We start from the raw sequence: 15012 nt of genomic DNA, 5'->3' as shown, positions 1-15012 counted from the left end.
GTCATACGAGGGCCCAAATACCTTTCTTCCCATCGCATCACGCCAATCAGCCCTCTAGCATTTGTTTTTGGGCCACACCTGGCGATGCTCAGGGGTGACTCCCGGCTCTGCACTCAGGAATTATTCCCGGCAGTGCTTTGGGGACCATATGGATGCCGGGATTGAAGCTGAGGCTGCTGGGTGCAAAGCAACTGCTCTGACCCCTACACAGATACTCTTACGTCAGGGAAAATACTTGTTTCACTTAAATTCTGCTCACATCTATTAAGCATGGAGCCACTGACTGTGTCTATGTGAAAAGGCAAAAACACAGAAAACCCCTTTGAAGTGAACACGCCCCATTCACAATCCTCAGCCAGCTCCTGAACACAAAACATGTAGCTTGAATCCAGCTCATTCCCACCTGGAGACAGGGTGTATCTGCAGAGGAACGTCACTTTCGCATTTCAAGACTGAGACTGTGGTACAGTAAAAGTGGCTTAGGGCCTTGGTATTTAAGTTCCGTGATCGAAATTAGAGAAATGAGTCAGTTGCACCTGAAAAAGGCAAAGCCTTCAGAAGCCAGGCAGAAGCATGCGGGAGTCCCCAGTACACACATGTGCGTGCGCAAACACACACACGCGTGCGCATACACACACACACACACACACACACACACACACACACACACACACACACACACACACACACACACACACACACACTGGAGACACATGGACACATATACAGGGGACAAGAATCAGTGCAGGCTGAAGAAGCACCAAAGAAGGTTCTGGAAACACATCAGGATAAAAACTGCTCATTCACTGTCTCCGGTGGTGAGAGTGGTAAAGCCCCGGGACCAACACTCAGAAGCCCCTCCTCAGAAAGGCTGTGTCAGGCTGGAGCCACAGCACAGCGGGGGAGGGGAGATGGAGCTGGCCTTGCGCGTGGCCAACCCGGGTTCGATCCAAGCACTGAATATGACTCTTGAGCACCACCAGGAGTGATCCCTGAGCAGAGAAGCAGGAGTAAGCGCTGAGTACTGTTGGATATGAGTTAAAAATCTAACATTCCCCCGTCAAGAAAAAGGGGAAGAAATAGGGGGTTGGAGCAATAGCACAGCGGGTAGAGATTGCATGCCTTGCATGTGGCCGACCTGGGTTCGGTTCCCAGCATCCCATATGGTCCCCCGAGCACTGCCAGGAGTGATTCCTGAGTGCATGAGCCAGGAATAACCCCTGTGCATCGCCAGGTGTGACCCAAAAAGCAAAAAAAAAAAAAGGGGGGGGAAGAAATATATACCCCCCACCTCTTGTGAAGCCAACTGATAACTGGCCTCTCAGAGGCCTGGTGAGAAGCCTCGTGGTGCCACATTCCCAGGCGACTCACTCCAGTCAGTCACAGGCCCGGGAGGACAGAGGGCCCTCTGGGGCGGGGACAGAGAGAAGTGAAGGGCAAGACCCCACACAAGCTCGGAGGGCTGCAGGAGGAGTTGGCTACTGCAGGCCACAGAGGGTTCCCAGGACTGAGAGTTACTGTCCCAACCCATCGCCCCTGCCTGGTGAGTCACGCCCGCCCCCCCCCCGGGAATCGCCACGGGCAATACAGGTCTGAAATAACGCCAGACCTCCCTGGCCGGAAAGGAGATCCCAGAGGCCTGACATTTAAAGCACTGTGGTTTCTCTAGAGAAAATACAGTAACTAGGGGCTGGAGCAATAGCACAGAGGGTAGGGCGTTTGCCTTGCATGCGGCCAACCCGGGTTCAAATCCCAGCATCCCCTATGGTCCCCTGAGCACCACCAGGAGTAATTCCTGAGTGCAAAGCTAGGAGTAACCCCTGTGGATCACCTGATGTGACCCAGAAAGCAAAAAGAAAAAAAAAATACAGTAACTAGGTCGGGCTCTTCCGCTGAGCCCTGTGGGCATGGACACGCTTTCCTGGTTCCTATGGGGGTGGGGAGGCCACCCCATAAGCTTCCGTTCCTTCCCCTAAAAAGGGGGGCCTACAGGACAGCCCTGGGATCTTAGCTAAGTGCACAAAAACCCGGTAAATAATTTTTGTTTTGGGGGTCACACCTGGTTGTGCTCAGAACTTCCTCCTGGCTCTGTGCTCAGGGTTCACTCCTGGCGGGGCTCAGGGAATCCGATGGGGTGCCAGGAATGGGAGCCAGGCTGGCCCCGTGCAAGGCGAGCTCCCCGCCTGCTGCTCCGGCCCCGGCAAACTAGCTGGAACTGCGCACGGCACGTACCCCGGAAACGGAGGTTCCGGGAGGGGCCAGCCTTTGCCCAGCGTCAGCAGTTGCTGTTCAAGCTCTACGCTGATTCTACAGATTGTACTCGGAGCACGAAGCCCAACTCTGAGGGGCGACTCGCAGGCGGGAAATTGGGAAGACAAAGGACTGGAATCTGTTGGGTCTCGGAAGAGCCGTTTTAACGCTGCCTCAGGTTGTGGAAAGAGTAAGTTGGCTCATGCTGCAGCTTTCTCCCAAGGCCGAGAGAAGACCAGCGAGAAGGGGCAAAGGTCCCCAGCACTGTGGGCAGATCGATGAGCAACGGGATGACAGTGACAGTGACTTTTGCTTTCTGGGTCACACCCAGCGATGCACAGGGGTTAGTCCTGGCTTTGCACTCAGGAATTACTCCTGGTGGTGCTCAGGGGAACATATGGGATGCTGGGAATCGAACCCAGGTTGGCCACGTGCAAGGGAAATGCCCTACCTGCTGTGCTATGGCTCCAGGCCCTGGTTAGCTCATTTGGGCAGTCATAACCTCTCTCTACAGTTGAACTTCTCTCCATACCATCTCTTAGGGGGCGGGTGTGCGAACATGGCAGGAGAGAGCAGTGAGCAGTGTCCGGCACGATGCCTTACAAGAGAATTAAAACATTGTTTTTGGATGAGAGGGGGGTCACATGCCACGCTTGGGGGCTGCTCCTAAGTGAGGCTTGGGGAACCTGTGCGACAGAGGACCAAAGTGTGGGGTTCCTGCGTGCAAAGCACATGCTCCAGCCTTTGGAGCCGGCCACCAACCCCCATTCCAAATATCTTTTTTTTTTTTTTTCTTTTTGGGTCACACCCAGCGATGCTCAGGGGTTACTCCTGGCTTTGCACTCAGGAATTACTCCTGCTGATGCTTGGGGGACCATATGGGATGCCGGGGATCGAACCCGGGGCGGCCGCGTGCAAGGCAAATGCCCTACCCGCTGTGCTATCGCTCCGGCCCCCCAAATATCTTTCAATGTCCCTCCTTGGATGAAAATTCAAAGGGTAGCGAACACTTCCGGCAATCTTCCCAATCAGATGGTTTCAACTGATATAAGGCACAAATCCTTCGGCACTATAGCACATTTGCTGGGGAGCAGCCAGCCCACTTCCAATTTCTCTGATATTGTGACATAAAGTGACAGACCTGCCCCACCTCTGCGACCCCCTTCTCCCAGTCACACACCTTTATCCTCACGGGCCCTGACAGTTCCCGATTCTAGGTCTTTCAGACTGTTTCACTGCGCAGCCAGATACAGAATGCTCTTCCTTCAATAGTTATTAATTAGAGTCAACATTTGTCGAGGGTTTATTGTGCCAGTCGTTGTCCTAAGAGGTTTATGATCGTTAAAACTCACTGGTTCCTCCCACCAGCCTCATGAAGGCAGACCAACTGCCTGAGAGGTTAAGGCAACTGTCCAAGGTCACAGTCAGCGAGTGGCAAGGCCAGAGGTGAGCTAAGGTAGTGTGGTTCAACAGTGCTCTCGGAAACACTGAGTCTCACAGGTTCGTAATAATCCGCTTCAAAAATGGTTTTAAGGAGACCAAGCAGTCTGTTCTGATTAAATATACCAATAAATAGTAAATTTCCATTTTTTAAATATTTATTTTGATTTAGCTTCTTTATGGTCCTTGATAGAGAATTCCTATTTAAATATAATACTTTTTTCCCCTTGGGAGAATGGGGGTCCCACTAGAACTCTGGCTCGTTCTATTTTCTATTGTGTATAATAGCATCTAATTTTGGCAAAACAGAATGTTTTTTGGAGGGGGCTATAGCTGGCAATGCTCCTGGGTTACTCCTGCCTCTGCACTTGGGAATCATTCCTAAAGATGATTCGAGACCATATGGGATGCCAGGGATTGAACCTGGGTCAGCTGTGTGCAAGGCAAGGGTCTTGCACTATACTATCTCTAGCCCCCCAAAAGAATTTTTTTAAGTATACAGAAAATTACACATTTCCATAAAAAAAATTGTTTTTAAAATTCAATTCCACTTCACAAAGACAAATGATGCTATTCCAGTGGTTCTAAACCACTGTACTGCCTCCCAGCCTCTGTGAACGCTGCTAGGCCTCTTCTGCTGATAGTGCTCAGACTGCACACTGTACGTGTCCTGCAAACTCTTTAGGGCGGGACGTGGAGGTCACTGCGGCCACAACTTAATCAAGCTGGTGCTCATACTCGGAAGTGGAGTGAGGGTAAGAGTCCTGAGTTCAGAGTCTGATCTACTAACTCTCACAGCCTGTCCTTCCTAGTGTAAGGAGATAGCACGGGGGTCTGGGCACAAGTTTTCCATATGCAGGACCCTGGTTCGATTCCCAACACTGTGTCACGTGGCTCTCCTCTCCCCACCTGCCAGCACTACAGAGGTGGCCCTGGAGGGCTCTGGCACAGAAGGGCCTGAGGAATACTTCATTCTCGGGCTCTAGCACTGAGCCTGGAATGCCAAGTGTCCCTGCAAGTGGCCCCTGGAGCTCCTGAGCACTGCTAGGGCGGGGTGGGGGTGGGGGTGGAGAAGAGAAACTCATTGGCATGCACCGCGCACTGCAGATGCTCAGTCACAGTTTTAAAAACGACAAACTAGGGACGGGATCAATAGTACAGCAAGTAAGTAGGGCATTTGCCTTGCATACGACTGACATAGGTTCGATTCCGGCATCCCATAAGGTCCCTTGAGCACTGCCAGGAGTGATTCCTGAGTGCAGAGCCAGGAGAAAGCCCTGAGCATCACTAGGTGTGGCCCCTAAACAAAACAAGAAAAAGGAAAACGACACATTTATACATAGAGTAACATGAGGATTAACGAGGAATAACCTCTCTGATAGTGTCCAAATGATACAAGAAAAATAGAGCATGGGTGAGAAGGAAAACACAGGGCACTGGTGATAGCCTGCTATCATCACAGGGCACTGGTGATAACCTGCTATCATTTGCTACATGCATGTACATACATGTACAAGCCTGGTATATTCGTATGCATGCAGAGTATGCATTTCCATACAGAGAGCGTCCCTAGAAGGATACCGAGGGAGCTGAGAACTGCTGTCTCAGAGCGAGGCGCCGGGAGCCAAGGGTGTCACTCCAGACACTTCTCGGAACAGGAGGCGCTGGCTACAGAGTTCCTCCAGGCTGGACAAGGCCTGCGCTGGGGACGAGGGAGGACCCGCCGGATTGCTGAAGGGCAACCTGGCCCGGGTCAGGACCCTCACAGACACAGCAGCGCGTGAGGGAAGAGAGACACCGAGCAATTACTGAGGAAAAATCACACACAGACATACACGCCATGAAGAAAGAGCCTTCTCCTCGGTGACAGAAGACAAAAGGGGCGCGGAGGGATGGATCACGGTCAGGACAGGGGGACGCAGAGACGCAGAAACCCAGCGGAGGACGGGGAACAGCCGAGCAGAAGCACAGTCTGAGGGAAAGCCCTCAAGCAGAGTGTCCGGAAGGGTCAGCGGGATTATTTCTTTGCACAGGCCACGGGAACGGAGAGGAGAGGGGTGGCCAAATGACCAGCATGTGAGAGAAATCCCGTTTGGCCCAGCACACTCACTGCGGGGAGTCACACGGATGGTCAGCACGTCCTAAACCCTGATGCCTGACCGGGGCACTGACACGGGCAGCTGCTTCACCTACCAACTCGCCATCGCCTCGGAAAGGGCTCCCTGTTCTAAACTGCTTCCGGTGAACGTTTGCGGTGGAGTGAAAACCAGGATGCAAACGCTTTCCCATAGAGCACCGCATCCTTTGTTTCACTGTTGGAAATACTTCTGGCAAGAAGGCCGAGGGCGGCCTTGGCAAAGACCGTCCCTGCAAACCTGCCCCGGGGAGCCAGACCTGGGAGTGCTCCCGCACGGGGCTGGCGGGCGGGTCTGTAAGGACAAAGCAGGCACGCAGACAGGAGGCCAACGTACTGTTCTCGCGGACCAGGCAGAACTCCCACGCGCTCTGGCTCTCCAAAGTGCTCTCCAGGTCCACGGCGACATTGGGCTCGCTCTGCTTCTCCAGGCGGTACTGAGGGCCTGGAAGATCAAAGGGGCAGGAGGAGGGGAGGAGGTCTGAAACAGTGAATTTAACATTAGCAAACACTGTAGACTGGCGAACAGCCCGAGACGCGTCAGCACACTGCGGGGGCCCGGCTGCTTGCGGGCTACCCGGGGCGGAAGAGCCTGGGAGACGGTTTGGGTCTGTGCGTCCCTCCTGCCCCCGCTTCACACTGTACACTTTGTCTATCCTCTAACCAGGTCTGTTTTTGCTCAGTTTTTTCCCCCAATCAAGGTGAGCGGTAGATGGTGTTTGAATGACACTGGCCTGGAATTGGAGCTAAGAGCGGGAATCCCAACCCCTTAGAACCCGATTCCTACTACGCCTTGTGGGAACAGTGAAACCTTGAAGGATTAGTGTAAAGATTGGAGATGACACAGGAAAGATAGTAATGCAACGGCCTCGCAGGAGGCACTCCCTCCAAAGCACTTATTATTAATAATCATTACCTAATCATGAATAATCAATTATAGGTAGGTATAAAACATGCTTTAAACTCTCATGTGACAAGTCTGAAAATGAAAAAATATATTCTAAGAGCAGGTGATGTCAAAATGCAACTCGGGGTTCTGTTTCCCAGTGACAGAAAGACAGTGGCTGCTGATTTGTGTTTTCGCTGAAACATTCATAAAAACACAAGACGGCCCAGGCCGTGGCTGCGTTAGCGCGCCATGGGGCACGGGGCCCCGTGCTGGATCCCTGGCACTGAGAAACCCAAACCAAAATCACATGAGACCCGAGTTCAGTCACACTGGAAGCCAGGGACACCAGATTTCTACATCACAGAGGGACCCCTGGAGATCTTAATAAAACACTAGGGCATCTGATACATTTATTCATGTTGGTCTCTGTCATACCAATGACAATCTTGCTCTGTGATAATACCTACGAGGTCCCATGACTTGACCCAAGACCGTTCCTGTTGTTAGGGGTTACTGAAAAGATTAGAGGCTTCAGAAACTCTTTTTTAGTTGGACTCTGAAAGGAGTGTTCGGTCAGAGGAGAGAGATCCAAGATCCGAGAAAAGCCTCAGAAGCCTCACATGGCTCCTAGGCAGAATACAGGGTTCTAGAATGTTCTTCCTGCTGTAGATGTGTGGGTTATTGACATCCAGTACTTCTCCTCTGCACCCCAATCATCTCAGGTCACCCCACCCACACCAGCACCCTCTTCCCAGTTCTCTGTCACTGGCTGCACTGGAGTTGTATTTCAATTTCTTCAAGGTATATTTCCTAGGTGGCTATTTTATTAGCTCTTGTGCCTAATTCCAGTGTTCTTACATTACATTCAGTTCTTTTACACTACCAACAGTTTTACACCCCTTTACTAAACAATTTCAACACATATATGAGTACTTAAACAAACAAATGCTCAAAAACTCTATATAATTTTTAGAAAATCTAATACACAATACTCAGATTAGGAAGGCGCTGTAATATTACAGGTGAATTCTAATGTTTAGTAGTAAGCAAACAAAGGTGTCGAACACAGGCGACAGTCTCCCTGTGACAGAAAGACAGTGGCTACTGATTTGTGTTTTTGCTGAAACATTTACAAAAACACAAGACGGCCTGGGAAGTGGCTGTGTTAGCGCGCATGCCTGGCACGGGTGGAGCCCTGCTCTGGATCCCTGGCACGGCGAAACCCAAACCCAAATCACACACGAGACCTGGCACATATCAGCACGGACACTTGTCAAGAAACTACCGTGTTTGTTGCTGGTCACTGGACACTTTCACACACATTTGCTGTGGAGTTATGGGAAAATCATGCCCGACAAACTTAGGTGGTGAGCGGTTCCTCTCACCGCATCTCCTTCCTGCCCCTTCCCCAACACTATTATGATAAAATAAAACATTAGAGGGGTGGCAGGGATGATGTTTCAGAACACCGGCCTGTTAAAAACCTGCTGCTCTCCACCCCCAAGAGTCTAAGGCACTGACCACCCGCTTGTGGGACTAGTAGCTCATCTGGGTAGAAACTTTAGCTACAGAAATTCATGGTTTAGTGGTAACCCATGCTTTAGAAACAACCTAGATCTAACAGAACACTGAAATACCACAAAGCTATTAAAAAGTGACACTACGGGCTGAGGAGACGGCTCAGCGGGTGGAATCCACACCTGGTGCAAGGCCCTGAAGTGGATCCCTGGCATCACTTGGCCCAGCAACTGGCATCCTGGGCATGGCCCTGTGTGTACATGTGTAAGTGCCACAGTGACCTCTTCCTGCGACACCACAATGAACGAGTAAGACTCCCAAGAGTGTGTGCACAAACAGTGCAGCTATGAGTGTGTGACGCAGTGAAGTGAATACCACTTCCGGTCCTCTCAGCAGAAGTGGCAACAAGGGGTGGCAGGGTTTAACTTAGGAAAAAAAAAAGACAGGAAATGTGAACAAAGATAATAGTGTATAGTGGAATAATAAGGGTTTTTATTTTTTCCTAGTGTTCTCTGCTTTTCAATTTTTCCTACAATAAAGAGAACAGGCCAGGGTTGTGACTCAGTGGTAGAATGCATGACTCGTAGGTATTGGCCCTGGGTTAGTGCCCTGCACGCGCACACACGACAAGGAAAGAAAAAGTAAAGGAAAAAATGAAAAAGAAAGAAGGGAAGGAAGCAAAAGACTGAAGAAAGAACAAAAGAAAACACTTTAAAAAGGAAAGAAAATAAAAAAGGAAAACCCACTCAAAATTTTAAAAAATATGCTATATAATTCCAAGTCCTCTAGTCCCTTCGAAGCGGCACTGTTTTTCGGAGGATACTATAATTATGTGGACTAGAGCGATAGCACAGCAGGTAGGGCGTTTGCCTTGCACGCAGCCAACCCAGGTTTGATTCCTCCGCCCCTCTTGGAGAGCCTGGCAAGCTACCGAGAGTATCTCGCCCGCATGGCAGAGCCTGGCAAGCTACCCGTGGTGTCTTCGATATGCCAAAGAACAGTAACAACAAGTCTCACAATGGAGATGTTACTGCTGCCTTCTTGAGCAAATCGATGAGCAACAGGACGACAGTGCTACTATAATCATCATACATTAGGGCATCACCAACGAGCCTTCCAGGCGCGAGCTGCTTCTGTGGCCGGAGCCCTCACGCTCGCATGTGGACTGACTCCCAGTTCCATGCAGAGTTTTGGACGTCTGGGCAGACGTAACCTTGGCCTGGCCTCCTCACGGGGACTTTCATGACTTGTTTCCTTCGCCCACTTCTTCCCTTCAGCCCCTGCACCTCTCTGGGAGATGAGAGTGAGGGCCATGGGGGAAGAGCAGCAGGAAGGGGACCTTTTCTCTGCACACAAGTCCCCGTACCATTCTGAAAGTCGTGTTGAAAAACACTTTCAGCATTTACCCTCCTGGTACTGGAACCTGTGAGGTTTTTCTTTTCTTTTTGGGGGTGGGGTGGGGTGGAGTGAGGGGGCGACTCCTGTCTCTGTGGGCGGGGGTGGGGGAACCATGGGGTCCTGGGAATCGAACCTGAGGCAGACACAGCACGTGCTCACTCCAGTGAGTTCCCTCCCGTCCCTGCAGAGATTCCTGTTAAAATTGTGTGATTTTTCCTTTCCGGTACAGGGGATGAGACACCTGCCGTGCACATGGCCGAGGGCTGTTTGATCTCCAGCACATCTGGTCCCCTCCCCGGAGCACAGAACCAGGAGGAAGCACTGGGTGGGCTCACCCCAGAATACATTTTTTTGTGATTTCCCTTTCCTTTGAAGTCTCACATGATAATGACTCATTGTTACCTGACCGGTCCAAGGACGCTCTATGAGTTACCTTGCTGAAAGCTCACGGCAAATGAGGGGCAGGGATCATCCCGGAAGGATGGCAGGGGGCAGCCGCTTGTCCAAAATCACCAAGGCAGAAAGTAGGAAGAGAGGAATGAAATCCAAGAGTTGTTGGCACCAAACGACTCTTGCATTTAGGCCGTAAGGCCAGATAAGAAAGTTTTGTAGGTATGTGCATTCGCTGAGGCTTTTTAGTTTTTGTATTTGGGCCACACTCAGCTGAGCTCAGGGCTACCTCTTGGCTCTGTGCTCAGGGCTGACTCCTGGTAAGGCCTGAAGACCCCTCTGGAGTGCTGGGAGAATTGAACTTGGGTTGGCCACATGCAAGGCAAATGCCCTCCTCGCTCTGTTATTGCTCGGGCCCTCTGTGACAGGCCTTTTACCAAAGACCACCTTAGTTACTCTTCATCACGCACGCATACAAGAGCATGGATGCCATTTTTTATTTATTTATTTTTTTGCTTTTTGGGTTACACCTGGCAATGCACAGGGGTCACTCCTGGCTCTGCACTCAGGAATTACCCCTGGCGGTGCTCAGGGAACCATATGGGATGCTGGGAATTGAACCTGGGTCGGCCGCGTGCAAGGCAAATGCCCTACCCGCTGTGCTATTGCTCCAGCCCTGAGCATGGATGCCATTTTACACAGGCAGAAAGTGACTTGCAGGGCTGAAACGGCTCCAGGTCCCTCAGAAAGCGGTGTGACAAAGGTTCCTGCCTCCAGCCGCCCAGGTCTCTCCGTATCACACACTCACCACACGTCTCACGTGTGACGAGCGCTTCATAAATGTCTGCTGATGACAAGCACGATTACGATGACTCAGACCTACTGTAGATCAAACTACTGTTGCTGTCGAATACTGGCTTAATTTTTAAGCAGCTGACATGGGAAGAAAGGGGAAAAAAAATATTATAGCTAAAAGCCATTTTCAAAAGACAAGCTATGAGACCAGTTTCTAGTAATACAGTTTTCCCCCAGAAACGACGATGGCAAACATAAAGGCTCGCACTGAGCAGGAGGCGGGTCTCAAGGCAACATCCACCCTGGGAAGAGGCTTGAAAAAACGTCGCAGCTGTGCCTGAACTCACGTGCCCTCTGCTTCAGAGCAACGGGGAACGCAAAGGAAGATTCTGGAAGGCAGTGACTCCGCAGCCACCAAGGAAAGTCACTGCCATTTCACGATGCACGGACGATAGGAATGCCATGTCACTGATGGGCTGAGAACAAAATACTGCCCCGGGCACTTGGGGAGCGTTCCAAGTTCTAATACCCAGGCAGGATTTTTCTGGGATTTTGTAAACCCCAGGTAAGCCTAAGTTTCAAAGAAAACCAGCACTGTCTCTTGGATGGTGGCTACAGGTTCAGTTCGGCTTCCTTGATCCCTTTAATCCTGACTGAAACAGAAAGGGATTTAGCAGGCAACCCTTTAAAGGCGGAGAGCTGTGATCCAACGGGAAGCACCAGAGGGGCCCAAGGGAGGGGAGAAGTCAAGCCAGCGCCTCCATTACTCTGGGTCTTAAGCTAATGGCCATGGGAAGAACAAACGCTCTTTGTTTTCTCTATTAAAGAACTGTGACTTACAAAGTTATTGATTACTGTGTTTTAGGCATATAATATTTCAACACCAATCCCGCCACCAGTGTCAGCTGCCCTCCAGCCGTGCCCATATCCCCTCCCCGCCCCACCCTCCGCCCATTCCCGCCTGTCAACTCCACGGGCACATTACAAAGTTCCGGTGGTTGTCACTTAGACCCCTGTTTCCAGTGTTGTTGAGTCTGTTCTGGGTACGTGGCTCTAACTGCCCCCATCCCCATCACCCGCGTAACTAAGGCCCCGACGCCTGCTCACCCTTCGCTTCCCATTTTCCACCCCGCCCCCCCCCCCCCCCCCCGATGTCTTCCCCATAGAAACAAACGCTCTTCCTGCACAGCTTTCAGGAAAGCTGCTTCCGCAGAGCAAGTCACTAGTTCTGCCTCTTGGATAATTTTGTATCCGAATGGAATGTAAATCTTGAAACGGGTGCCAAGTCCCTTTCTCCTCTGCCCACGTATGAGTCGATCATGTCACTGGACACACACTTCTGGGTGAGCTGGTCCTCGGGATCTTTATTTTACTCTTCCTTTCGTGGACTCTCAACCCATGTATCATTTTATGCTGTCTCGAGCATCACCTATGCATTCTAAATGGTCTGGGGACTGAGGCGGGCCCCAGAGGAACGAACTTATCACATCACTGAGCAGGTCCCTGGCACGTCAGTTATTTTCCACTCCCACCTGAAGGAGCTCTTTTAATCTGAAAGAGCTTCTTTAAGTCAGAAAAAGGGTAAGTCTGCGCAAAGCAGATGAAAGGCTGGGAGGTGAGGTGGGGAACTGCTGGCGCCTGCACCCCGAGAGGGAGGGGTACCGCCAACTCTGGTTCACGGCAAATCCTTCATCGCTGTGCATCTGCTCAGCTGTATAGCTGGAGAAAAGAACTTCCTCTGCAAGGCTGCTGTGAGGTCCAACGGGACCATCCCGACTCCCCTGGCCAAGTGCTCACTGACAGCTGTGAGTGCCTCTGGTAGGGGCTGAAACAAAAACCAGGGCAAGGACGCTGAGGCCGCTCCCCTGCCCGAGTGACAGCAGGCTGAGAGCCCGAGAGGGGAAGGAGCCCTACAGTGGGCATGGTGGCATCCCGGCAGCCGCCTCGAGTGCGGCCGTGAGAGACGGTGCACGGCTGCTCAAACACACTCGCTTGTAAGCTACAGGCGGCATTTCGGATCACAGGTTTGCTTTGCAGACAGGGAGTCCTGAAGGTTCCCCAGTCTTTCCGGTCCTGCAAATAGACTCTCAAAGTTGGCAAATGTCAGGACCCACAGAACAAACCAGGACAGCACAAATAACGCAGGATATGTGATGTTACAATGCCATTCACTCATCCATTTAGCAATTTTTTGAGCATCAGCAATGTCCCAGACATGGAGATGAATAATCAATGATTCCTGCCTGGGGGGGAGGGGCGGGAGAAGGAAGCTACACTCGAGCAGATAAATCATCAAAGAGCGCCATCAGCGCTCTGCCCAGGTAGGAATGAGACGCCGTGGGAACACAGAAGAGCGCCCATTGCTTCCTCTCCCTTCTCGTAGCTGCAAAGGGCTGGACCAGGAGAAGGGGAAGGAGCACAGGCCCACAGGAACGTGGGCTCCCACCGTGGGCCCATGGGTGTAGGGGAGGCGGGCTGGGAAGGGAGTGTGGTCCTGACCGTGGTCTGGGTCCGAGGTTCTGCTCATAAGCAACAGATGCTAACTGCGCAGGAGTGACGGGATCAGCTTTTTGTTCTGGTGGCCAGACTGGTGGCAGGGGGAGCCGTGCGAGCACACTGTGCCAACGCCTGTCTGCTCTGTGGCAGGGGCTGCAGAACCCCCTCGAGAGCGGGTACCGTCATCTCCGACTCAGACCCCCATCAGCTCCTCCACGAGGCTGAGCCAAGGGTCGGCGCCAACGCCGAGGGCTCTCCCTCTCGGGGCTACTAGAACCATTTTCTGCTTGATCTTAATAGAAGCGCAGAATTATAGTCCAGTGATAACCACTGTCGCCGACTCCCCCCTCTGAGGCTCGGATGGGATCATCTGGAATTTAAATAATAAAATCGGAACATGCTGACATGACAATAAGGTCACACTTTTGCCTCCTCTGAGCCAATACACAATTTGCTCTCAGTGAAAGAGCCGAATATAATCAAATTAAATACAATTCCTATTACAAAAGAAGAAGGCCCAGGGTGGCTCCAATAAGCCAATTCTCCTGCCTAGTTAAACTGCGAAACCTTCAGGAAAGGTTTTGAAAGCATGACCCATCAGTTCTAATTTTTAAAACTTATCCTTTCAGTCAAGACTAGAAAAAGGCCCATTCCAACTTTTATCTTTACTACAAAGTACTGCTATCTTGGCCTGATGTCAGGAGCTCTATCTCTCTTTCTGCTGACAAGCAGAGACGAGAAAGATAAGATTGGAAACGAATCTCACTTCTCTGAGTAAATAAATAATCAATACTCATCTAAATGTAAATGAGAAGGTAGCCCCCTCTGATAACAGCATTCTTATCAGAGAGCCAATTTTCTTCAGACATTTGGCCTCAACCAAATCACCATCATTCAGCCCCAGCCTAATGGCAAAAAATCGTAACTAAATTGAACCGATCACCAGAGATCAACTAAGTTCGGCCCTGGCCACTTCAGGTTCAAATGTTTGGGAATGCAATTCTGCCCCCATTAACTTTCAATAGCAATGAAGAACAGACTGGTCAAGGGGCCAGCGTGAGTAATAAACAACCCCAGAAAGGGGGCCTGAGGGTGGGAACAATGCCAGCACAGAAACACACCCCACAACTGAAGGGACGGTTGCTCCTGGGGACCGGGCAAGGCGCATTCTTGTCCTCAAAGGCTTGGCTAAAATGAGGAGAGCTTTCACTGTGCCGGGAGACGATGATTTACATTTATTGAAACATGTAAATAAAGAAAAAAAAAAGAGGTGAAAAAGCTACAGCAGCTAAAAATATCCTACAGTTCAAATGATCAATTTCCTCCAACTAATTTGTATCAGACTTACATCTGACCCAGCAGGGCCAGCGCTGACCTGATTTTACTGAAATAAGACGCCGTCTACAAGACAAATCACTTTAAAACCACTGCACTGGGGTTTCCATTTCTTTGCTGCAAGACTCAATTCACTGCTGATGAGAGTATTGGGGAAATTATGACCATTATTGATAGGACAGCAAAACCACTTTTGCTCGGTAGGCTTCAAGTCGACAGAAAGCTTACATCGAGCCATTAATGAAGGTGTCAGCTAGAATCAGAAATTAGAGACAAAGCCTGGGAAGGCCTAACTTTTCGGGCACATGAACAGCGGCTACTTACTCATCCTCAGAGGGGTCAGTGAGCTTAGGGAAGGCTCATGGAG

The 15012-nt window shown here is 50.9% G+C and overlaps 1 protein-coding gene across 7 annotated transcripts in view; it reads right to left on the bottom strand.

Moving 5' to 3' along the window:
- MAPKAP1 (MAPK associated protein 1) overlaps positions 1-15012 on the bottom strand; it is a 260508-nt gene that overhangs the window by 47449 nt on the left and 198047 nt on the right. For 5 of the 7 annotated variants that reach the window (XM_055143452.1, XM_055143447.1, XM_055143457.1 and 2 more), the window contains one exon: positions 6162-6305. The exons of 1 other annotated variant lie outside the window; for it this stretch is intronic. In XM_055143452.1, the coding sequence (XP_054999427.1) occupies positions 6162-6305 (144 nt within the window). The remainder of the gene's footprint in view (positions 1-6161; positions 6306-15012) is intronic. One more of the 7 variants, XM_004613318.2, reaches the window with a different exon arrangement.

This window comes from Sorex araneus, chromosome 1 (genome assembly GCF_027595985.1).
Source record: "Sorex araneus isolate mSorAra2 chromosome 1, mSorAra2.pri, whole genome shotgun sequence".
NCBI classification, from domain to species: domain Eukaryota; kingdom Metazoa; phylum Chordata; class Mammalia; order Eulipotyphla; family Soricidae; genus Sorex; species Sorex araneus.
Note: the sequence above shows the minus strand (reverse complement) of the source record. Positions and strands in the feature narration are given on the sequence as shown.